The sequence below is a fragment of the Salvia hispanica genome, chromosome 4 (assembly GCF_029641045.1).
Source record: "Salvia hispanica isolate PSC_SH4W2 chromosome 4, Shi_PSC_v1, whole genome shotgun sequence".
NCBI lineage: Eukaryota > Viridiplantae > Streptophyta > Magnoliopsida > Lamiales > Lamiaceae > Salvia > Salvia hispanica.
Window position 1 is genome coordinate 8586399 of NC_142695.1, and position 25559 is coordinate 8611957.

General features: G+C 36.9%; 2 protein-coding genes across 2 annotated transcripts; one reads left to right on the forward strand and one right to left on the reverse strand.

Annotated features, from left to right (window-relative positions):
* Positions 1–859: 859 nt before the first annotated feature.
* LOC125196450 (monothiol glutaredoxin-S4-like) lies at positions 860–1446 on the reverse strand. Its single transcript, XM_048094968.2, has one exon. The coding sequence runs from the start codon at positions 1358–1360 to the stop codon at positions 1052–1054; it is 309 nt and encodes a 102-aa protein (XP_047950925.1). The 5' UTR covers positions 1361–1446; the 3' UTR covers positions 860–1051.
* An 18989-nt stretch (positions 1447–20435) lies between these two features.
* Positions 20436–25470, forward strand: LOC125196462 (serine/threonine-protein kinase PBL27-like). Its single transcript, XM_048094986.2, has 5 exons — positions 20436–20906; positions 21291–21481; positions 21646–21835; positions 24152–24543; positions 24619–25470. The coding sequence occupies exons 1-5, from the start codon at positions 20765–20767 to the stop codon at positions 25231–25233; spliced, it is 1530 nt and encodes a 509-aa protein (XP_047950943.1). The 5' UTR covers positions 20436–20764; the 3' UTR covers positions 25234–25470.
* Positions 25471–25559: the final 89 nt, after the last annotated feature.

Consider the following 25559-nt stretch of genomic DNA (forward strand, 5'->3'; position numbering starts at 1 on the left):
ATATATGAAAATGAGCATTAATTATTAGAAAATAAGTTAAATATTATTATAAAAATCACAATTCAGTTGGTAGAATTATTGTGATAAATCTTGACTACAACATGGACCAAATTTATGATAACGCTGGTGACGGATATCTAAAACTACCTTGCTAGGTTAATTAAACCTACTTAATATGACGTGGTTTTGCCAAATAATAAATTTGGTTTATACTCAAAAATCAATTAATAGTTAAATTACAAATATAATAGTGAAAATTGATACTACTCCTATTATGGTATATAGCGGTATACTTGGATCAAAAAACCGTTGGTGATTTCTAAATACAAAATTTATCAAATATATACTACTCCGAACAAAATTGTTCATGTCAACATATTTGAGGTTGCCAACTTAATTTTGTGGTGTGACCAAACATTCCATTACTCTCGTATTCCATATCTCTTATACCACGCGCCTGTTATTATAAAATTGATGGTGATGTCATCATATTCTCATCTAGATAAGAATATATATAATATTAAATCACAGTGCAAAGTCAATTAGGGGCATATATTCTAGTCTGGGGCAGTCTAGTCTAGTTTACCTTACTATATCAAATTTTATCCAGTTGCTTTAGATCACCACGTTTTCTCCTGGACAGTCAACATAATTTTAATTGACTCTATATAGTAATATTAAGTCAAAACCATAAATTAGTACATTAAACCAACTTTTTGCAGAACTAATTATTCTACTATATTTCCAAAAGCGTAACAATCGCTCTTCATAGCACCACATCCAATTTTTGAACTCAAAACGTATCAATCAAACTTCTCATCAGTGGATTTCTAGTAAAACTCAAATGTAAAAGAGCGAATTAAAGAAAAGCAGCAATATTAAAACTTAAACAACAACATTAGCTTTACTAAAAATTAACTCGGTACATATAATTAATGTCAGAGCTAGCAAACTCAAGAGCCCAAAAAAACCTCTCATGCTCTCTAACTACTCTCACAAAAATGCAAATACAAATTGCATTAATTGTTATTGTATAGTAGTAATAAAAAGTTCAAAGCCAGAGGGCCCCAGCCCTCTTGAGCATGGGCTTCAAGGATCTCTTGAGATGAAGGCTCATGATCTCATTGGCTCCACCAACAAACTCACCGCCTATGAACACTGCCGGCACGCTAGGGTTGCAGCCGAGCCGCGACAGCGCCTGCTCCACCTCTCTCCCCCGCGGGATCTCATCCAGCTCGTACACCGTCGGATTCACCCCAAAATCGGAGAAGAGAGACCTAATCGTGTGGCTCATGCAGCACGAGCTCTTGCTGAAGATCACCACCGGCTTCTCCGCCACCATTTTGCTCACTCTATCCATTTTAATTAATTACTCTTCGATTGAGATTTGATGATTCCAAGAAAGTTGGAGGAATTGATTTGTTTTGATGTTTGGTTGTGGGAAAATGGAGAATGCATGGGGAGTATTTATAGGGTAGGGTGCTACTAAGGACGTTTTGGAATGTTTGGAATTAATTATTGATAAGTAAGAATTTGATTTGGAGGGGAATTTGGATTGAGAGTGATTGATGTTGAGATGCACTGAATAAAAAAGTAAAAATCAAATAATAAGAAAATACTCCTAAAAAAGAGATGCATATATTAGACGATAACGAATCTCTGCATATATACGGAAAGAATGAAGACGTGTGTCACTGGTACGGCTTTACTGTCGTATATAAATGATGCTTTTATTTTACTTTTCTATTTTTTAAATTATTGTTTTTTGATATGGGATGGGCTTAAGATTTCCATATCGAAAAAAGCACCCACTATATGAATAATATGATTTCACTAAATTTTTAGTATACGTAGCAAGTCATTTGTGGAATAAAAGTTGCTGGATTAGAATTTTCTTATAAACTTTTGTCTAGTAAGAATGCTATGCATTGGCCAATTGAATTTGGTGAGTTTAGAATTACCAGGTCTGCAGGTATGATAAATTTGGTAAAATTTGGCTGGATTCATATCAGGCGCAGTAATACTACGAAATGTTTAGTGTATATCGCCTAATTGTCGTCGGATTATATATATTGATGTGCTAGTATAGAAATCGCCTAATTGTCGTCGGATTTGTTTATAATTATAACCGTCACAAATTTATAAAAACTTTGAAGTTACCCGATGTAAATTTTCTAGTTACGTACACCGTTGTTTCTTGGGTGATATACATGCTTAAAACATCCAAAGTAAGATACTAGTAATATTCATATTGGCATATTGCTTGTGTCGTCAATCGTGATTGTTGGATTATAAACCCTACTAAAAATTAAATATAAATATAATAGGTTGGATTATAATCAATGTCAAACTAATTTACAACGCTGAAACGTCGAACCCTTAATTTTTAGTTCAATATATAACATATTTTTATTTCATCGCTGAACAAAATTAAACCAACAGATCGGTAAATGTGCCTATTTATATTTCGAAATTAAATAAATTTTACTGATAGTATAACTTTTTGGTAGCTTTTTTTCAATAAGAATCTAATGAGTTGGAGGGCGAAGTTGGATTTATCCATTTGGGACCCTTTCTCTTTTGCTATTTCCTTTTTTCTTCACTACAAAAAAGGATTCTATATTTCTATTCCATTACAGATACATAAATGGGGATAGAATTTTCTCACCAAAAATAAGGCTGGAGTACACTACGTCCTTTGAAAACATATTGTATTACACTTATATATGTGTTTGTATATTTTATGTCATGGAATGTAAATGGCCATGAAGAAGTGCTTAAATAAAATAATTGGTGGTTTTAATTTTGGAGAAAAGAAAAAGGAAAAAGAAATGTGAGAAACGTCATAGATAGAAGAGTGTGCATATATATGCGAGATGAGGAGGTCCACTCAAACTCACAAAGTAATCTTATTGCCTTTTTTATTTGAATGTTTATGTGACGACATCATATATATCATTTTGTTTTTTCTCGAATGATTTACAATGGAAAAGATGTGTCTCTATTCGACGTGTCCCTAATCCATAGTATTACGGTTTGATGATCAACTTGAAATCCCTACTTCTTCTCCGAGGGAGAAAGGTATATTAAGAAGGTATATTTCTCATTTACTCATACAATATCACTTGTATCGATTGAGTTCGGTTCGTTCGCTGAAGCTAGTTCCGTCGAGCAACCAAGGGGAAACCCTAGCTAGGGTTTGTAAAGCAAGAAACGATAAAAATAAAGAGAGATAAACTTGGGGATAATTTTCGTAATCTTATTAATGAATAACGAACCCCTATTTATAATACTAAGGACCTTAGGGTTGGTTCGACTCTCTTTTGCATTTCGGGAAAGAACCAACAAAGAAAACCCGCAATGGAGCTTATAATTCGCTCGACTCAACAAATATTCAAAAATACTAAATAATATCCAAAGAAAAGAAATAACAATTAAAAATAACTCATATCAAATTATCTAACTAATAAGAGACAAAGTCTCTGTATCTTGCGGGAGTCCTCTGCTGCCGCTTCGGCCTTTGCTTCCTCTCCACCGTTCTCCCGCGTCTTCCTCCTCCGTCCGCCGTAGCTTGCACCTCCTGGACTTCCTCAGTCGGCGTCTCAGCTGGTGTGCTCGCGGCCTCTTCCTCCGGCTCCCCATGCTTCTCCGTATCTGTATCATTTACCTTCTCAAAAGGTAATTATACCTTCTTAAAAAGTAATAGACTCCAAAGAAAGAAAGTAAATTAAAAAAGTAAACAAAATAACTAACTTTTTACCTTTTCTATCAAGAAGAAGGAAAGATACCTTCTCAAAATGAAAGAAGGTATAATACCTCCTCAAATACCCTTTTCCTTTGGAGCATGAAATTTTAAGAAGAAGAGGTAAATATGGTAGTTATTTCTCTTTGTCTCTCCATTCAGTCCTTTTAGTAGATATGCTCCACCATCTCCATTTGGCTCATACACGCACATAGGATTGTCCAGGTATGTCCCTCGAGCAATTGACCACCAATGTGAATATCTGTTCTTGTACGTCTCATCAGTTCCAAACATTAGTCGAAACGATGGTAACTTCCCTAGTTACGCTTGCTATCATAAGGTCACATGAATAGGTTTTCGATTCAAACATTCAAACTTGAAACTCATGCAACATTTACTTCCCTCAGTTATACGAGCTATTATAAGGTGACATGAATGGATTGCCGATAGATGTAGTAGATCATAGTAATATTAAAAGATACTCCATTCGTCCCACTAAGTGAGACATATTCTTTTTCGAATCGTCCCATTATAAGTGAAGCATTTCCTTTTATGGCAAAAAAGCAATACTCTATCTCTCTCTTACTTTATCATCTCTCCTACTTTTTCTCTCTATTTTTTTCCACCCTTACTTTATTTTCTCTTTATTTAACCACTACACATCACTACCTAAAAACCTGTGTCCAAGAAAAATATGTCACATATAATGAGACAGATTACTTAACAGTAGTACTCCATAAAATAATCTATACAAATAATAGAATAAAAACAACCCTCACAATTGAGACACAACAAACAATATTTCGTTTCAAGGAGTAAAGAGAAAGATTTTTATCTTATAAACACTTTGCAATTTCTGTTTTGGATAAAACCATGACAGTACTTTTCTCTAGACAGATCTCAACAGAAGGAAAGCTGCCCTCCTTTTCTAAAGCTTTTCGTCACATATATATGGAATCTTAAATTGCTCACGAATGTTGTCTCCTCAAACTTCAATAGAGTGTAATGCTTATCTTTAGATATGCGAATATATAGCCATATATAGGGAGAGATGGAATAAATGGCAGCAAGTGCCCATAACGACTCTAACTTATCCCAAAGGCCAGTTTGTACGGTTGGTTTCTTCTTGGCATATGTTGTTGCAATATCAGTTTGATCTGTTTATAGGTGAGCATCAATAAAAATTGGGAAATTAAAAGACAAAGCTGCTAGCTAGATCGATGCTCAATACATTTGAGCATAAATCTATGAAAATTGCACATTCTTTTCTTATCAAACAATTCAATACTCTATAATGTACTAGCATTTGTAGAATTCTTCGAATTGAAAGAGAGATAAATATTTGTTGACAAACATAAGAGAATATGTGGATGAGATATGTGAGACGAGAATGTCAAGATTTATATGCCAAAAAGAAAAAAGGATTCGAGGTCGGTTCTGGGCATCGCAGATACGTTAGAAAAGTTGCTCAACTTGTTTCTTCTTCCTTAATTAATAAATAAATAAGATCATAATTCAAAAGGTCCAGACATCTCTAGAAACCACGCTGCGTTGCAATAGAATTTACCTTGCAAGTTTATATTGGGCATATATTAATTGCTAGGAGCTCATAGGATCCGTTTGATACACGAAATTGAAATTAAATTGGAATTGGAATTCTCAATTCCAAATCCTTTATTTGGCAAAATGAAATAATTGATAAGAAATTGAATTTGAACCATTGAATATGTGCAGTATGAGTGTGAGTGTGAGTGTGTGTGTGTGTGTGAATGTGTGCAATATGTGTGAATGTGTGCAGTGTGTGTGAATGTGTGTAAAATGTGTGCAGTGTGTGTGTGTAAGAATGTGCAGTGTGTGTGAATGTGTGTAAAATGTGTGCAGTATGTGTGCAGTATGTGTGTAAGAATGTGCAGTGTGTGAATGTGTGCAAAATGTGTGCAGTATGTGTGTGTAAGAATGTGCAGTGTGTGTGAATGTGCAGTGTGTGTGTAATTTAATAAATATTTGGAGTTTCACTACTTTTGATATGGAATTCAAATTGTGGAATTGAAGGATTTGAAATTAAATTTCAATTCTAAATCCAATAATTTTTATGATATCAAACACTGGATTTGAAATTGAAGGCTTCAATTTCAATTCTAATTCCACACCTCCAATTCCTGTATTAAACGGAGCTTTAGGAAAATTGATCAGAAATACTATGAACTTTGGCCAAAATTTAATATTTCTCGTAACTTTTGAAAGTGGCCATAAAACTGTGAACTTTAGATTTTATGTGCATTTCGCAACCTGAACAGGCTCTTTAAGTTTCCAGCGAAATTTAAGAGCCTAGATTCATAAGTGTTGCTCAATATCATTAAATTAAGGATTAAAGTAGCTACAATAGTATAAAAAAGACTTGAATTTTATAATCAAGAAGAAAATTATAAGCAAGAGCCAATAGATCTGCAGTTTGGTTGCTTCGAAAATGAGAATTGAAAATATTTGTATTGTGTGGGCTTTTAATTATTGGATGGTAGGCTTACTGAACAAAATCTAGTCGGCTAGAATAAAGGGAAAACATTGAGCCCATGTCTCTTGATTTTGATTCCTTGGGCTTGTATGATTTGAGGTATATTAAATTACTGGCCTATGATTAATCCATTGTTGAACTGAAAGTGAATTAGTTACGCAGGCTTAGAGCATCAGCACCGGCGGACGTCCGCCGGGCGTCGGACCGGCGTGCCCGACGTCTGCGGCGGACCCCGCCATTGGGAGATGAAGGCAGGCGGGCGGACTTCCGGTGCGGACACGGGAGTTCCGCGGTGCTCGGCGGACGTCCGTTGCGACGGCTATGGCACGTCCGCCGTTGTGGCATGCGGACGGAAGTCCACGGCGGACGTCTGATACGCATTTTTCATTATTTTTTTTTACAAACTCTATATATAGGGCTCGTTGCAAACTCTATATATACGAATTTTTTAAAAACTATAATTGTAACGGCCCGCCATTCTAGGATATGATAAATGCGGCGACTGCTACCTAGGCAGACTTAAAAGCAACACAACATAGGCTAGGGTTCCACTAAAAGGGATTTGACCAAATTAATTAATGCACTATTAAAGCAATAGGTCAACGGCTTAATCAAGAAAAAACGAAGATGAGTAGTTATAATAGAATATGCTCAAAAGGAAAGGGTTTAAAAATAAATCCAACAAAATGCATTATGTCTCAATATTCTAAGCAATAACGAAATAGTTCAAAAACGATGATACTAAGTTTCATGTTTAGCGGAAGCAACCAAGAGAAAAGTGAAGAACATGTATGAAGACACAACTCCACTTGATGTTTCAAACGACCATATCATTATTCGATTTATTAGCTCAACATCGCCACCCGCTCGTCACTGCTCAACCTGCACATAGGGAAAACATATGCAGGGCTGAGTATTTTAAACATACTTAGTGGACTCATGCCAAAACGTTTTAATAGTTATGCCACCCTTACCATAGTGAACTCGAGTTTTTGCATTTATTTAAAGAATAGCATCGAGTATCACAAAAATATTTCATGGACTGGCCAGTCAAACGATACCTCCCATTTTTTCTCATCAATCAACAATATCATGGTGCGACGAAGTGTGGTGTAACACCCCGAGTTTTCTTGCATAGATTTTTGGAGAATAAAAAAAAAAAATTGGACGAAGAGATGATTGAATCTATGTTAAGTTGATTTTATCATGAGTAAAGGAATTAAGTTATGTTTGGTTCTTATACCATATGGAATTAAAGTGTAAGGAATTTCAAGTTTATAAACTACAATGGTTGGAGGAAGAGAAAGGAGAATGCCAAGAATTTCACATAAATAGGTGTGCAAGTGTTATTGGAATTTATTCAAAAGAAGAAAGGTTGGAGGTATACCTTACAATATAGGAGAACTACCTTTCATGAAAAAGATTACATGGATATTGGTGCTGGAACAAGTAGAGAAGATATATCTACTTTACAAAAGAAATTTCCTAAGAAAGCTAAATGAAGTAAAGAAACAAAAGTAGGGATTTGCTAAATCTTCATTGAGGATCCTCTCTACACACATCTCGATTCTTGATCCCCACTCCATGCCAAGAGGTCAATTAGTAGTCTCCTAGAGATAGCATGAGTTGTCTCTTAACCTGCCAAGGAAATTCCCAAAATAGTTAGATTCCTTCTTCAACAAAAACCAAGGGAAAATGTTATTCAAGAAAATGGTAAGGAGCCATTTAAAGATTTTGCAAGAGTGTTTGCAAGGAGACAAGGAATGAGATATCACAAATCTTCCCAAAGTGGATGTAATGACAATTGGATAAAGAATGATGAGTCATCCCCTTGACCTAAAGAGTGAAAAATCCTTTTCCACCACATGATCAATTAAGAGACTTGATCACCAAGTATAACATCTTCCAAGACTTTCACATATTAGGCAAGGAAGCCTTTTTCAAGATTCAAAAAGAGAGGTGAACAACTAGCTCAAAAGGGAATTTGGTATCTTCCCCAACAAGCCAAGAGAGTTGGCTATATAAAGAGCCATACCACACCTCTTGCTTCACCTTTTTACCACTTAGAAACTTCTCGGCAAAGAGTAGCAAGGAATGAGAGGAAAGGGAGGAAGCTCTTGAGCTGCCCAACAATTAAGGAATCACCAAAGCAAGGTAATTCTCCCCAACATCCTTTACGAAAATAGCATTCATATAGACTTCAACATAGCAAGCTCTAGATGAAAACTTAGAACTAGCCTCAACAATTAGTGGGAATTTGTAAAGCATGGTTAGCCAAGCAACGATGGAATCCAGCAACATCAACACCCAAGGACTTGCAATAATAAGAGATAAGCTGCTCACGAACATAAGACAATAGCAATGCACCTTTCAAAGAAATAAGAGAACTCTCTCCATCAAGTAATAGTTAAGGATGAGAACTCATCTCAAGAATCCAACTTTGAACTTAGCACATAGCTACTGCCCTTAAGAGGACTAAGTAAAATAGCTAAGTTAGAAGACTTAGCTTAGTATACGTGGAGCTGTCTGGCGATGGTTGAGCGACCGCGGAGCGCCGGAGAGCTCGACGGAGGCCATCGTGAGGGGCGCTGGGAAAACTCCTCGTCAACGGCTGGAGACCCGCAGCCGACGAGAGGCTCGACGGAGGAAGGAGAGCTCGACGGAAGCCGGAGGCGGCAACGGCAGCGGCTCTGCCCGTTGAAGCTGGAGGCGTGGGTGCGACGGCGGACCTCGAAACTCCCACGCGCGAGGAAGAGAGCCGGAGAGAGTACGCAGCGCTAGAAGCTCCCCGACACTTGTTCGGTGGCGGCGCTGCGGTCTCCGGAGGAAGAGTCCCGGCGGAGAAAAGAAAACAGAGAGGGAGACGGAGAGTGAAAGGCGACACCTTCTCTGTCGGCGACTTCGTCGGGAGAGAAAAACTCGACGGAGAGAGAGGCGGAGGTAGGCGCTGCATCTCCCAAATTAAGGGTTCTAATTGGGAAATTAATGGTGTGAATCGAGTTGAGAAAGGATTAGAGGAGTGAGAGCCGGGAGACGGCTGGCGCTGGTGAAGCTCTGGCGATCTGGTTGGATTCGCCGGAGAGGGGAGCGATGGCGGCGTGAATTCGTCGGAGGAAGAAGAGGGGTTTGGCGGAGGAGAAACTGCCGCTGCTTTCTATCAGTTTGGAATTTCTAATTGGATATTTAGGAAAGAATTAAAAAATAAGGAATTTGGTGTTGAGAGGGAGTATAGTAGCCGATGGAGGAAGGAGTATATTTGGACTTTTATTGATTGGGCCACTCTAGTTGCTTTAATTGGGCCAAGTGAAATTATTTTTCCTCACATGGACTAACTAATCAATTGGCAGAGGGCCATTTAATTTGTTGAGAAGTTGGACTGCGAAATTTAAATGTTATTTGGCCTAGTAAGTAGAAGCTCCAATTAAGTAACAAAAGTGAGGAGTTGGGCTGCCCAATTTAAATAGTTGGGCCGAGAATCAATTTAGTTTGGATGGGGTTAATTAGTATGGTGGATGGACTTGTCTAATTGTGGAAATGGACTCAAGGGAATTTAAGTAATAGTGGGCCAAGGGTTTTGCTTGTTGGACTGTTGCAACTAATTGGAAGTGGGCCGAGATGTTTTAAAAGAGAATAGAGCATGAACCAAGATTTAACAATTGGGCCAAGAATTACTTAGGATGGATTGGAATTAATTTAAGGACTGGGTTGGAGCTCAAATGATTAGTTTCCGAATAATTTACTAAGTTTCCGAAGATAGAAACTATTGAAGCTGGAGGAGCGAATGGGCAGCCTTAAGAAAATTCAAAGAAAGGATTTAGAGAGGGATTTTCCATGAATCCATACTGTAGTAAATAAATACCCAAGTGATTATCTTCGAGAAAATAGAGATTTCCCCGAAATTAGTGAAGTGAATAATCAAACCTTATGAAGTAGTGAAGCCCGAGGTAGGATTAGAAATCCTATAAGCCGAGACTAAGATATAGGTGCTATCCATTAGGATGCATGCATTGTTTCTCATGAGAAATATTTCAAGTACTAATTAGCGTGCTACGCTATTTATTTTCAAAGGATATTTTGCTCGAGGGCAAAATGAGGCCAACACGAGAGTTGTTATTTGGAGATAAGCATATCAGGTGGGCTTTCTTTTAATATCCAGCACTATAGTGTGGATATAAAGCAAATACTTTTGAAGTTATGAAAAATCATTTTCTCAAAATAAAGCAGTGATTATTTTAAAGTTGTTGTCATGCCATAAAATGTTTGTTTTGAGGCCTATCTGTTGGGGTTGTAGCCCGCGGGTTTTGGCGATGCCAGCCCGAGTCTAACGAATTCGGTTCCCAATAGGACCGCAAATCCTGTTCGGAATAATGTGCACGCGAGCCGTGAGCCATCAGCTGTTGGCCGGCGATGTGTCCGCTGAAGGTGGCCACCTTCACGGTACACGATTCTCAGATTTGGCGAGTGATTTGGAGAACTTAGATTGATCAATCGAACTTTTAGCTCACAAAAGAATTTAGTATGCTCGGGCCTTTTAAGAAAAACCCCCGTGTGATACTGTAGATGGATGACAACTATATATATTGGTATGTTTTGTTTTCGGCATGTGTCCACTGAGTACTCCTGTACTCAGCCCTGCATGTATTTATAAATGTGCAGATTAAGCAATGGGGCGGAGGTGTGCTGATCAGAGTCGATGCTACTTAAGAAAATAAGTGTGGATCTCCCGACGCTTCGTGTCTTCATACGCGAAGTCGTTCTCTGGACTTTTTCCGCTGCAGTTTGTTAAGAGAGAATAGTAAACTCTCAACATCGTAACTCTGATTCATTTTGATGAAATGCTATTGTCATTTAAATCCTTGTATTTGAATACGTGGATCCTATCTTATGATATTGTTTGACTTTTCAATGTGCAAGTTCCATTTCCATTTCTTCCTAATTCCTTTAAATCCTTTTATTACTCGCGATTTACCCGCTTTCGCTATCCTTAGCAAAAATGCGGTCATGACATGTGGCCACACTTTCGCCCACGAGACCGGCCGACTAGCAAGGACGGCTCCCGATCTCCCGTGTACACTAGCCTGATAGGGTTTGCGGCCCTACTCAGACCCGAATTCGTTTATATAGCCCTATAGCCTAATGGAGCGTACTCGCAAACTAGGCATCAGACACACACAATATCCAAAGCAATCACAGGCATGGCATAACAGTTTAATCCACCCTTATTTCTTCACTTTCATAAATTTGCAACATAAATGAGTTTAAGAATAAAGCCCACCTCGACTCCTTAGATTTCAAGCACGTTCTTCTTCTTGCTATCACATCGAGAACGCGGGTTATCACCTTTAATTTATGTATATCACAAGTAAGTCTCAATCATTGATCAAAATCATGCATGTTTCCAACGTTTCCCTTTTTCCCATCGATTAGTTTTAATGTCACCATTCAAAATCAAAGTACGATTATCATATCGTTTTTATTCACACAAGAACTCCAGATCTATCATCAAATCATGTCACGCGTGAGTGTTTTTCACACACAACACACGCACACACACGACACACGTGCACGCATACCGAGGCATGCACACACACACACGATCACACCCACCCACAAACCTATGCATCCCAAATTCATCAATTAATTTTCCCTTCACTCAATCTAAATGCATGTGGACTCAAGAACACCGATTAATCGGTTAGATGAGAAAAGATAGATCGAAATACCTTTTTCTTGCTAAAAACAATCGGTAGAAACAAAGTAGGATCTTGATTCTTCAACAAATTCTTGAATTTCAACTTCAATTCTTCTCACAAGATGAAGAAATAATGGAGAAAGTAGAAGAAAATTTTGAGAGAGTGGGGAGAGGGAGAGAACGACGTGAGGGAGAGAAGGGGGGTTGTGTGCTAGGGTTTAGGTTCTCACTCTTATTTATAGAGTGCAAGATATAATCCCACAATTAAATAAATAAAAGATTTGAGGAGATATGGTGGTTGTAGTTGGCGTGATTTGCTAGGAGAAATAAGGGGATTTCGAATTCTTATGCTATTTATTAGCATATGATTTAATTTGGATATTTTACGGAGTAGAATAAAATATCACGGAGTAGAATAAAATATCACGGAGCAGAATAAAATAATAAACCCCCCAATTAATATGATATAGGCGTGATTTTTGAATCTCTACACAAGGATTCAAATTAAAATCCTAATTTAAATAGGATATGGCAAGATCTTCTTAGATATGGTAAGATATGTCAGGATATTTGAATTTATTTATGGAAGAGAATAAATAAGGGATCAAATAATATAATAAAATCCCTTCTCCCATAAAATAGGAGATTTCAAAATCTCCATGAAATAATGTGGGGTTCGAAAATTTCATGAAATAACTAAGGAATAATCGGACTTTGGATTTAATTTAAATAATTATCCCAAGCAATAATTAAATCCAAGAAAAATAGGATTTCTTTCCAATAAATAGGAGGGTCGAAAATTCCATATGAATAAATAATACTCCTATTTTAATCTCACTCATCCCTTAGGAAAATAATTCACCACAAATTTTATTTCACCCTGCATCAAAAAAATATTTACATATTCACCAAAACCCACCATTCTAATTTCACCTCCACGTCAAATTTTCCAACGACTTTGACCATTCCACGGCCACGTTACATTTTCCACAATATTGACTATTCAACTCAATATCAACTCCAACTCGCAATTAGATCACAAAGAATCATGCAATAAATCACTCATCATTTAATCCACATACTTCATAGCATTAAAAGCATTTAATACAAAATTTTCACATCTCAAAAATTAGGGTTCGAAAAAGTGGGATGTTACATCGCATGTATTATCGTTGAAAATGAAGGACTAAAACAAAAACATATCATACCGTCGGGCAGGGGGCACTCCGCGCCCCCGGAACCCCGGCAAGGGGGCGTCGCTCCCCAGCGAGACTCCTGTTCGGCTAGCGGCAAACTATATAGATTCAACGCATATGTATGCTTTTTTTAAAATAAATTCATTGCATTTTTCTCATATTTGTGTTGAAATTTTAATTTCGTAAATTGTTCAATTCCATAAATTGTTTAATTTGGTGAATTTGTGATTTTTTTTATTGCGGGAAGTCCGCGCGGGAAGGCTATGAGATGTCTGCCACTGTGCAGTGGGAAGTCCTTATGATGTGGCAGTGCTGGGAAGGCTATAGGAGATCCTTATGACGTGGCAGGATGTGTTTTTGGGAAGTCCGTGTGGAAGGCTATGGGAAGTCCGTCCCCACTGGGGATGCTCTTATTCCCTTAAATTAATTTAATTAAATGGTTTTAATTATTTAATTAGTTGGGATAATTGCTCATCTATACATATATAAAAGGCGAGCTTTGGCCTTTTCTTGAAATATTTATATGTTTTGTCCTTATTCTGAAATATTTATAAGTTATGGACCAATTTGAATATTTTAAGTAACTCATGAATATTTATTTAGATATTTTAATGAGCATTTGACTAATTCTTAAAGCACTACAATGACTCATTGGTGGTTACAAATATTTAAATAGAATAATGAGCATTTAACAAATTTTGTAACCTGTATTGTCTTGATTTTAGTTTTAATTCCATGATCTCTCATTTACTAATTTTGTACCTATAAAAGGCATAGAATTGTGGATGAAATACAATATACACACTAACAAAACATTCTTCATTCTTTCTCAAGCTCTCAACATTTTATTACACATTTTAGGAACATTGTTTTGCTCGATTTTGGAGCCCTGTCAAGTTTATAGGTGCCTAGCAGGTTTGAGATGTTATATACGTTAGGAGGAAGTCGTTTTTATCTCTGGGGAAAATATGTCAATCCGAGAGCACTAACCGTGATGTAATTTGTCTTGCGGAAAGATGGTTTTTCTTGACTAATTTTCATTGTAATTTTCATTTCATTTATTGTTGTTTTTTTCCTTTGATTACAAAAGTTAGAGTACCGCGTGTATATGGTTCCAGAATTTTATCTCAATATTTCTTACAGTTCTTAGAGAGAGAAGAATTGTAACATCCTTAACTCAAACATACATAGTATTTATCTTCATCTTTGCACAATTTATTATTTTTAGTAGAGAAATATGAAGGATTGTTTTAAACATATTTTTCAAAAATGTCAACACTTAATGTAGTCTCTTTATCATTGTCCAAATAATTGTGTTTGTCTCAATTCAATTTTAAATATGTTTAAGTTAATGTCTTTAGGTGTAAAATGAATTGAGGAGTATATATTTATTGAATTTTTTATTACATAGTAGTATATTTTTCTATTTTAAATCGTATATAATTATATTGTTTCTTATTTTAATTAATCGATTAACAATTTAAAATTGTATGACAAAAAAATATTCCGTCGTGCATCGCACGTGGGTTAAGACTAGTTAATTAAAATCTTGAGTTTAATTAGTGAGCTTGCATAATTAATTTATGTAAATAATTAATCTTTGGATTAATTAATACTATCAAGTACTCCCTCAGTCCAAAAAAAATAGGGCACATTTAACATTTTTGGTCGTCCACAAAAAATAGAGCAAATTCATTTATGGAAAGTTTTCAACAAAATAATAACCTTACATATCATTTTATTTACCACTTGTGCCATTAGAATTAAAACTTCTCTCTTATACTAACACTACTCTCTTATTTTTTTCTCCTTCTCTCTTAGTACTTTTTTCCCTTCTCTCTTACTTTACCAATTCTATATTAAAACTCGTGTCATACACTAATTACCCTATCCTTTGTGGACGGAGAGAGTAATTAACTCTCATATTTAATTAAAGCCAAAAAGCTAACACTTGAAAGAACGAGACAAAGTATAGAATGCATATCCCAATAGGGTAGTTGCGTATCATCCGATTTCATAATATTTCTTAAAGCTAATATGTGATGCCCTCCTTTTTTTGACCTTACTCGATTACGTTTGTTTTGCTCCGAAATGAAAAAAAAGCAAAGGTTATTGAAATACCAAGAGCCGATACGTATATTTATTTTGTCAAGCGCGACGAGGGCGAGACAATGGCGGCAACGGTGGCTAACCGAACCTCGGTCGGGGAGTACTCCCCCCGTCCCAAGATATTAGACTTCTATTCCACTTTGGGGTGTTCCTATATGTAAAAATTTATTCTACTACCAACTCCACTTATACCATTAAACAATTATCTCCTATATTCCTGTGCCCAAATGAAATGAGTCTAATATCTTGGGACGGAGGGAGTATAATATTTGTAGACAAAAATTTGATGCATCTCACCAGAAGTTGTGAAATGAAACAGTTTCATAAAGCTTGAGTAAGATTCTTGTGAAATGAATCAGTTTCATATAGCTTGACATTTTATGAAAAATATTAGAAGTCGTGATTTGTGAACATTTTAATAAAAGCACTGAAAGTTTAATCGATAATAAAAAGTTAGGGATATTTTCCATAAAAAGAAAAAGTACGGAGTATAAAATTAAGGGTTTTGAGAATGAAATAAAATTTCAAATCATTTTTAGTGTGAAAATTTAAGTTGTGGGCTAGAGAGAACGAAAGTTAGGAACATTTTTCAAAAAACGATCTACGTTGGTGACACAATCTAAATTAAATTAGCAACAATATTCTCCTATATATTATAGTATCAAATCAAATTTTGACAGACCAAACTTTAAGGAAAATTAATACGCCAAACCCTTGACCTAGAGCAATACGTGTACAAGAACTTCAATTTCACCGTCGACATTTAGGTCGACTCAATCTCACTTAGATTTTAATTTATTTTTTTGTAATTTACAAGCTCTTCTATATGAGCAAAATTTTACCAAAAAATGTTGAGTAGTGATAAATATACATAATTGTACGTACAGTCAAACTTTTTTTAACATTGAAAATCGATTTATAAATATTAATTGGTTTAAAACTAAATTTCATACTAATCATTTTGCAACACTTCGAATAAAAATTAAAATTTTAATTTAAATATTTGTATATTTAAAAAAAAAGCTTGAAATCATGTGAAGTACAATTTGGCATAAAATTTCTATATCACTTCTTTCTTATTGCTACATTTATCACAATAAATAACATAACTAAAATTTAATTAAATTTAAAAATTTAAGGATATTATATACATGTATAATTTTTGTGCACATATCTTTTCTCATGTTTTTTAAATATAACTGCAAGTTTTTCGCATGGACAGATGTGTTTATTTAACTTTGACGCATAAAATTGACATTCGAAATGTAACAATATTGTCAAATTTATTAAAATACCGAATCATAAAATTAGACATAGTATACTACTCCAAATGTCAAAAGTTCACTTAAATGCATGCAAAAGGGAAAAGTATAATGTACTACCAGTCTACCATCATATTTTGAATTATTGTATAACACAGATGCATAACATATTAGAGCGTCTTCGGTGGCGCCCATCCAACTAGAATTTTCATTAGGATTTTCCACAAAAACTTCTTGCCACGTCATCATTAGGACTTCCCATTGCACTAGGATTTCCCACTAGGACTTCCCGCAATAAAATAAAATTCACAATTATTTATTTCACGAAATTAAAATTTTACGAAATTAAAATTTTGACAAGAATACGAACGGGGAAAAGCGAATATTTCATTAAAAAAACATACATTCTTCGAAAAAAAAATTACACAATACTTAAAATAAATTACATAATTTAAAAAAAAAATTTACATAATTTAAAAAAAAAATTACATAATACCTAAAAATTACATAATCATAAAAAGTCGAGAAATACAACCCTCGGCTCTCACTCCTCCTCGTTCTCTTCCTCGTCCTCGTCACCGTCGCCCGTGCCACTGCCGCCTCCGACGTCCCCGCCCCCAATCTCGACGCCATAATCATCAATGGGTGGCATTCCTAAATCACGCCGACATGCATCGATCACATCCTTGCACATCCTTTTGTACATAGGATCGTGCGTGCTAAACCACTTATTCATGCTTTGCATCAGGGTCTTCGTTAGCTGCGCGCGGGCGAGACGGTCGTTCATACTTGGGCCTTCAGGGGCCTCCGATTCGATCTCGTAGGACCTGCTGCCGCTGCCGCTTCCCCTCGCCATCCGCTGCGCAGCCTTTTGCCCCATCGGGCGCCGATGACGGCGAGAGTCTGATCGTGGTAGCGGGGCCACTTCCTCGGCTTCGGGGAGCTCGTGCGAACCAGCACTGCTGTTGTACTCACCGGAAGAGTTGATCTCCGTCCGCTTCCAGCCCGAGTCGACACCCGCACAAAACTTTTGCGATTCCCTGACCACGAGAAAGGCCTCCCATTGGTCAAAATCTTTGAACTTCAATTCTTTGTCGGGGTACTGGGCCAAGGCTCGTTTCTTCACATCATCCTCAGACATACCGTTGGTTGCCATGCGCATGTTGTTTTGGTAGAGGGCGGCAAAACGACTGAGCTTAGGCCTCAACCGAAGCCACTGTTTCCAGCATTGCTCGGAAGTGCGAGGCTTCGCCCCAAACGGTTTGCATATGAGGTAGGCCTCACTAATGCGAAGCCACAATCGGTCAACATACTGGTTCGGCCCGACATAGGGATCCTTTACTACACCGATCCAGGCCTTCGCAAGCGCGGCATTTTCCCACACGGTCCAGATCGTCCTCTTCTCCCGCTCATCCTCACCCTCCTCCTCCTCTGCTCCCCGTGTGCGAGGAAGAGCTCGGGGCTTTGCCCTTGCCCTTACCCCCGCCCCTACCCCCGCCCCTGGCCTTGACCTTGCCTTTGCTCCTGCCCCTTGCAGGAGGCTCCGCCTCATCGGGAGTCTCACGGATCGGCGATAGCCCCAACTTCGCTCCCAGCTCCTCAAAAGAGAAAGTCTCAATGCCGGCGTACTAAGTCTCCGGAACAGTACTAGGGGAATCATCGGCCAACAAATCTATATATGGGCGATAGACAGATTCCCTAGGCGTCCTCGGGCTCCTGTGCTGCATCGACCCACCCACCACCATATTTGGCGGCGTACCGCCCATCCCCACTGCCCCGGGCATCATCCCACCCACCCCCGCCATATTTGCCGGCATACCGCCCATCCCCGCTGCCCCTGGCATCATCCCACCCATCTGACTCATCCAATTGAACATATTGTAGAACATTTGGGGAGTCATCCCCGCCATCCCCACCATTTGGGGATTCATCCCCGCAACATTTCCCTCCATTCCGGTGGGAAACGTGGGTGTGTCTCATCCGCTTGTGGTGGGGGAGTTCCTATTGTACTCCATTGTAGTAGAAATGAAATTTGTAAATTTAGAGAGAGAAACTTGTCAACACAAGTGGTGTGAATGAAATGAAGTTCAACGAGCCCTATTTATAGAGTTTTAAAAAAGAATAATATAAAAAACCGGACGTCCGACCTCGCCACTATGGCGGATGTCCAGTCGGACGTGGGGTTGACGGGCGAGCCCATCCGACAGGCGTGGGCGCCCTTCTTCTTTACTACGGCGGACGTCCAGTCGGACGTCAGCGACGTCCTACCGCAACGTCCGCCATTGAAGACGCTCTTAGCATATTGTCTCAATAAGGTTAACATTTCGGATATACTCTTTTTATGGGTGAATGTGTAATACTGTTTTAATTTATGAATTTAAACTTTTAATATATGAGTCAAACTCGGATTCAAACACAATCCAATATCAACATAATTACAAATATATCATTCAATGGGAATTTGAATCTAAAAATTGATTTATACAATTATACCACTTGAATAATCTTATGTAAATTTTTGTATATTTCCTGGTTATGGTTTGAGATATTATATAATTTCAGACAAGATAGTAATTTTCACATGTTGCATTATTGTTAAATCAAATCAATGTATCAATTCAAATCAACTGTTTCCACATTCACTTTAGGCTATTTATTTTGTCCAAAACAAATCATTAGATAAATAAGTCCATAGATGATAAGACTAATTTCAAATCATATCCAAATAAGAGATTCATTGAGGGGCCTGTATAATTTTTTTCATTTAACCCAAGTCCCACGTGTATTCAATTATTTACACTATATATATTTTTTATGAATTTTACCACTGTTTGGGCCACATCTCTTATATATGAAAAATAAGAATTTGACCTACTTTTACAAAAAAATCGAGGGGGACTTTTTATCAATTTTTACGATAACGATACTTCACTGCGTCTAAAATCCAAATTTTTATTCCAATGATTTATTTGTTTTGTATTATATTATGTCTCTGCATGGCACATGCTACTTCGATGTGACACTTTACTCAATACTCCTTTTACTAATTAACCATGTAAAACGACATTGACAAAATTCGAAAATTTAAAATACTGAAAATATTGCAGTATTATATTTTCTAGTTGTACTATCAAACCTAATTTATTTCAATAAAACTACTATGACTTGTCAAACAAAATTATTTTAATAAATATTTGTAAATATATATAGTACTAATATTATTATAATTTTAATTATTCTAATACTTTTACATTATATCTTATTCTCATTTCCCATCAATGCTGGATATAGATTATGAATATTAATTGATTCTATTATATTTTACTAATTGTTCTGTTTGAATAGTTTATTAGTAGTAATAATCTAAAATTGAGTAAGGAGCCCATCACTATTTACTTCTACATACTTTCCTTATCAGAAGATTTCAACCACAAATACAAGTAATACATAACTCCGTACACAAAGTATTCCACAATTACTGTATTTTATAAATATTTTCACACCTAAATTCCCCATGTGTTAAGCATGTGAATGTCTCACATGTAAGTGATGGCTGGTCCCACAGTTGAAACAAAGATTAGCAGTATAACAAAAAGTCTTTAATTCAATTAATTATTTTTTACTCCGAAGAAAAAAGGGTCAACTTTGTGTCGGACGGTGGTGGCCATTTTATTTTAACATTTTCTTATAAAATATTCTCTATATACTATTAATAATTTTGACTGTAAAATATAATAGAAATCGAGTGAAAAAATAATTGAAGTAATATTATAAATGATAGATAACATCAGATTATTAGAAGATAAAGCACAAATTTACTAGTGCTTAATTTCAAAGTTTAAAATTTTACCCCAAAAGAAGATTACAAACACCTTCCTTTTTGACTTTCACCATTCACAATATTTCATGAATGAAAATTATTCCAACAAATTAGTTGCAAATTTTTCTCTTTTTTCCGTTTCTTTAACTTTTTCATCCCTTTCTTTAACTTTGTCTTGAACAATCAAGATTTTCTTCGATTTGTTGATCTGCTTTTACCTATTAGCTGATCTCTGCTCTCGAAAATATTGGGGTTGGGATGAGCTGCAGCTCATGGCCGGAATTCCCTATTAAAACTTTTCAAGCATCGAATTTTGACGAGATGGGCTGCTTTGAATGGATAGGAACACGCTTCTGATGGTCGAAACTCGTCATATATATGTATGTATATTGCGTAGCTGAAGAGTTTTTTTTTGCTGAGTGAGTCGAAAAATGGGTTGTTTTCCCTGCTTCGGATCATCGAAGACGGAAGTAAATAGTAGTAGCAATGGAGTCAAAGAAGTGTCAAAGAAGGATTCTGTTAAAGAGGGTTCAGCAGCTCAGTCCAATTCTAATGTAAATAGAGTGAATTCAGGTAATTTTAATTGAACACTGCAATAGCCTTTTTTTTGTTGTTGAATTTTCAATTCTGTGATGGTTGGTGTGAGGGGTTTTAGTTAATTTGAAAAAAATTATGATTTGGGTTTCTTGATCTGTGGATTATGGCGTTCTTGGTGATCCAGGTGAAATTGGGTCAAGAATTGTTGTGAATGTGATTATTGCTGCTGTGTTTTGAGAGAAATTGTTAGTGGCATTTGAAAGAATGAATCTGTAATCATCTATAGTGTAGAAGGTAGAATGAGTGGTGCAGATGACCTATTCGTCGGAGCTATGTGATAAGCTGTGGATAAATTATGAGAAATTACATTCTTGATTATTTTTTACTGATGTATTAAATGAATATTTTAATATTCCACAGATAAACCAAGACTTCGGACTGGTAACGATTCGAAGAAAGAAATGACAATTCCGAAAGAGCCAAATATAGCTGCACAAATATTCACATTTCGTGAGCTTGCTGCAGCGACAAAGAACTTTAGACCAGAGTCCTTGCTGGGTGAAGGTGGGTTTGGACGTGTTTACAAAGGTCGACTAGAAAGCACAGGACAGGTTGGCTACCTTTGTTGCATCTATAATTGAATTGGACGTGTTATATGTTCTTGCTTTGTGGTCTATGATGCAATCATGCAAGGGGAAGAATGTTAGCTCTTCTCCTTCTTTTGCTCTAAGATGAATAATTATGATTTAGTGTGACTCATAGTTATCTTGTACAGGCTGTTGCAGTTAAGCAGCTTGATCGGAATGGCCTTCAAGGGAATCGAGAGTTTTTGGTGGAGGTTCTCATGCTTAGCCTCTTGCATCATCCAAATTTTGTCAACCTGATAGGGTATTGTGCTGATGGTGACCAACGTCTGCTAGTATATGAGTACATGCCATTGGGATCGCTGGAGGACCATTTACATGGTTAGTTACCATGCGAAAAATCTTTTATAATTTGGAGTTAGATTAGTGCATAAGTTTGTCAAAATTATCACAATGTTATCATAATTTGGAGCTTGATATCCTTTTTTAATTTTAGCCATTGTTTTGCTTGGACAATTGTTGCTGGAGAACTTTTGCTACTCCAAATAAAGAGAACTCTGGATCCCAGATTAATGTCCTGGAATCTATCAAATATTCATTGACTTTCCTTATAGCTACCTGTCTGATTTTGTCATAAGTAGCTGTATCAAAAGATTCAAAACTATGGAACATAATTTGCATTTCGATGGAAGTTTCCCATATTATGGGGTATTAGGTTGGGAAAAAAGATATTTTATTTGTAATACTGTCTACTGGTTCCCTAATTAGATTTTGATTGCTGAACAAGCTTGGTTCAGAAAATAGTTCATATGACCACCTCCATACTTAACATAGGAAAGTTACGACGGGTTCATCACGTTACAGGCTCTTTCATTATCTTAATTATGTCCTAAGCAATCTTATAATCCTAGTGCCTCACTAATTAGCTTTTGATCACTGAGAAAACGTAATTGGCAGACATAACTTGATTGCCCCTAATGCAGCAACTTGAGTAATCATAAAATTATTATAACCATTCCATCTGGGGTTGTAATATCTTCATATTTTTATCTGATTGATTTAATAGCCGAAACCACATCTTGTATTTGTAACATACTCTTTACAGTAGACTAGTTTGGATACTATCCTTAGTACTTATTTTTGTTATGCCGTTCCACATGTTCAAATTTATTCATAGCATTCTTTTAGAAAGAAAGGTTATTTCTTAGTATCACATGATTTTGAAATGTTGTAGCTTTGATATTTTATGACACTTAGGAGAATACAGACAGGGGTGGCAAGTAGGTAGGAAGTTGGGAACGACTCATCTAGCAACTTTGGTTGACTATTTTGAAAAGGAAGTGGTTTAAGTTTAAAACTAACGTGCAATTTATAAAGACTCTTGCTTTTTTGCCCTAATTAGTGTACAAATGAGCTCTCCAAATCAAATTCGATATGGTCTGACAATTTCATTTATTTAGGACCGAAGATTTTATCCAACTTAGGTTTGATATCAATAATATATTATGCTCCAATAAAATATAAATTCATCTTGGCTAATACTGTCAGAATTTTGCTAAAACCATTATAATTAGCTCTTGATTTCCCTTTCTAGTAAAGAACTATGAAATATCATATTATTCTCTTGATTTTGCTAATTGCTAAGAGTGGAATGTATTGTGAAATGAGAGTCTCCCAGTCTGAGTTACTAAGAATCTGAATTTATCTCAGCCCAAATGAAATGCAAGTCTTCCAGTCCCTGCACAGTATAGTTATTTGCATATATCAATAGTTGTCTACACTTGTGATCAAATTTAGATATGAATATGATTACAAATCTTTAGCCAGTTTCTTGAGCTTGTTTGTTCATAGAATTGTTTTTCTCATGCCCTACCTTTTTGTTTTGAGTACATGCTGTATTTTGTCCTATCATATGAGAGTTCATATACCAGACTAAGGCCATATTCTTTTGTGTTTTTAATATGTCAAAAGCGAGACTTCAACATTTAATTATCTTTTAAATCATTGGAGTGGAAGATCTGTACTAGTAGTCTATTCTGAATCATAGCATCATCATGGAACATGACTATACATAATAAGTACTCGAGTTAGTTGGCAACTTTCCGTGACTTCTTTATGTAACATTTGGACCTCAGCTGATATAGTTTCTAGCAATTCAATTAAACGAGTTAGATTGTTATTCTTGTATAAAATATTTATATTTGACTATTGACTATAAAGTGTTAGAACGTTATTTTTTTAACATCATGCAGTACACAAAATATTATTCTACGAACGATAGTATGTACCAGATCAAAAGAAGGTAGAACTATAGCATTTGGACCTCACTAATATATAGTAGATTTCAGGCAGCTAGTTCGTTATGTTTTATGCTGTTATTCTTGACTAAGAATAGAAACACAGCGACAGTGAGCTACACCAAGGTCTTCCTGTGATCTCAATTACAAAAAATTCTATGTGATGTGAAAAGAAATGTAATAACCTGTAACTCGTGAAGACGTACCAAATATTAACTTGCTTGAACTATGTCGATTGGAATGGAGAACTCTTTACTGGTTGAAAATGTGTCCTTGATTGTTTCTTTAAATGAAACAATGATTTCAGACTTGGTGTGTTACTTTGTGTCTCGTTCTCTCACATTTGTTGTCAATCGCCTTTCAGTCTGCTAAACTTGTTCATTTCAATGTTTCTATATAGATGTTCCACCGGATAAAGAACCTTTGGACTGGAATACAAGGATGAAGATAGCTGCCGGTGCAGCAAAGGGATTAGAATACTTGCATGACAAAGCGAATCCACCTGTCATTTACAGAGACCTAAAATCTTCTAACATTCTTCTTGATGAGGGTTATTTCCCAAAGTTGTCTGATTTTGGGCTTGCGAAACTGGGGCCCGTTGGGGACAAAACCCACGTCTCTACGAGGGTGATGGGAACATATGGTTATTGTGCCCCAGAGTATGCTATGACTGGTCAGCTCACCCTAAAATCTGATGTCTACAGTTTTGGAGTTGTCTTCCTCGAAATCATCACGGGGCGTAAAGCTATCGACAACATGAGAAGTGCGGGGGAGCAGAATCTCGTCGCATGGGTATGTGATTCAGATTTCATTTTCTGTGCGCAATATATTCCTTTGTACTTGATTCTCATCTTGAAATGGACACAGGCGAGACCGCTTTTCAAGGACCGAAGAAAGTTTCCAAAAATGGCAGATCCTCTACTGCAAGGCCGTTACCCTATGCGTGGACTCTATCAGGCACTAGCAGTGGCAGCCATGTGCTTGCAAGAGCAAGCAGCCACGAGGCCTCTAATTGGTGATGTTGTTACTGCTTTAACATATTTGGCCTCACAGAGTTATGACCCCAACGCACCCGGCTCCCAGAGCAGAGGAGGCTCGGGTACGCCAAGGCACAGGGATGTGCGCAGGAATATATCTGATGCCGACAGCCTGGAAGATGTGGGGCGAGGTGGCCACTACGGATCACCTTCTGCACACAAGAACTCTCCCAATTTCAGGATGAAAGACTCGGCTGGAGACTTAAATGCAGGTGCAGAGTTGCGGAGGATCGACACAGGGGGCGGGTCAGGCCGGAGATGGGGCGTGGACGAGCCGGACCGCTCTGACTCTCAATGGGGGAGCCCTGCCAATGGTGGTCGAACAAGAGAGACTCCGAAGAACCGGGACCTGGACAGAGAGCGGGCTGTTGCTGCTGCGAAAGTGTGGGGAGAGAACTGGAGGGAGAAGAAGCGGACGAATGGATCAGGGGACGACGTTGTGTGAATAAAATCCTTTGAATTTGTGAATCATTGTTACCTGCTGGTGTTTGGCCGGAAAGGCTACAATATATTGATGAGCCTTTGTGGTTGGATTTTCGTGTATGAAAATGTTGGTTGAAGATTTGATAGGGAGAATGTTTTGCTCTCATGTTTGTCTTTGTTGCATGGAAATTAAAAATCTCCAATCTTGTCTTTTCCCCACACACAGTTGCTAATATGTGTGTCATGCTTTTGGACTTCATACTTTCACGTTTCTACTCTTACATCTTTGCTCCTCATATATGTCAACCATTAAAGTATTTGTAATTTATGTAATATGAAAAAAATGTA

Coding starts and splice junctions, on each gene's coding strand:
- LOC125196450 (XM_048094968.2), bottom strand. CDS start 1,360: ATGGATAGAGTGAGCAAAATGGTGGCGGAGAAGCCGGTGGTGATCTTC.
- LOC125196462 (XM_048094986.2), top strand. CDS start 20,765: ATGGGTTGTTTTCCCTGCTTCGGATCATCGAAGACGGAAGTAAATAGT. Junction 20,907..21,290: donor TGTAAATAGAGTGAATTCAG/GTAATTTTAATT, acceptor AATATTCCACAG/ATAAACCAAGACTTCGGACT. Junction 21,482..21,645: donor GACTAGAAAGCACAGGACAG/GTTGGCTACCTT, acceptor TATCTTGTACAG/GCTGTTGCAGTTAAGCAGCT.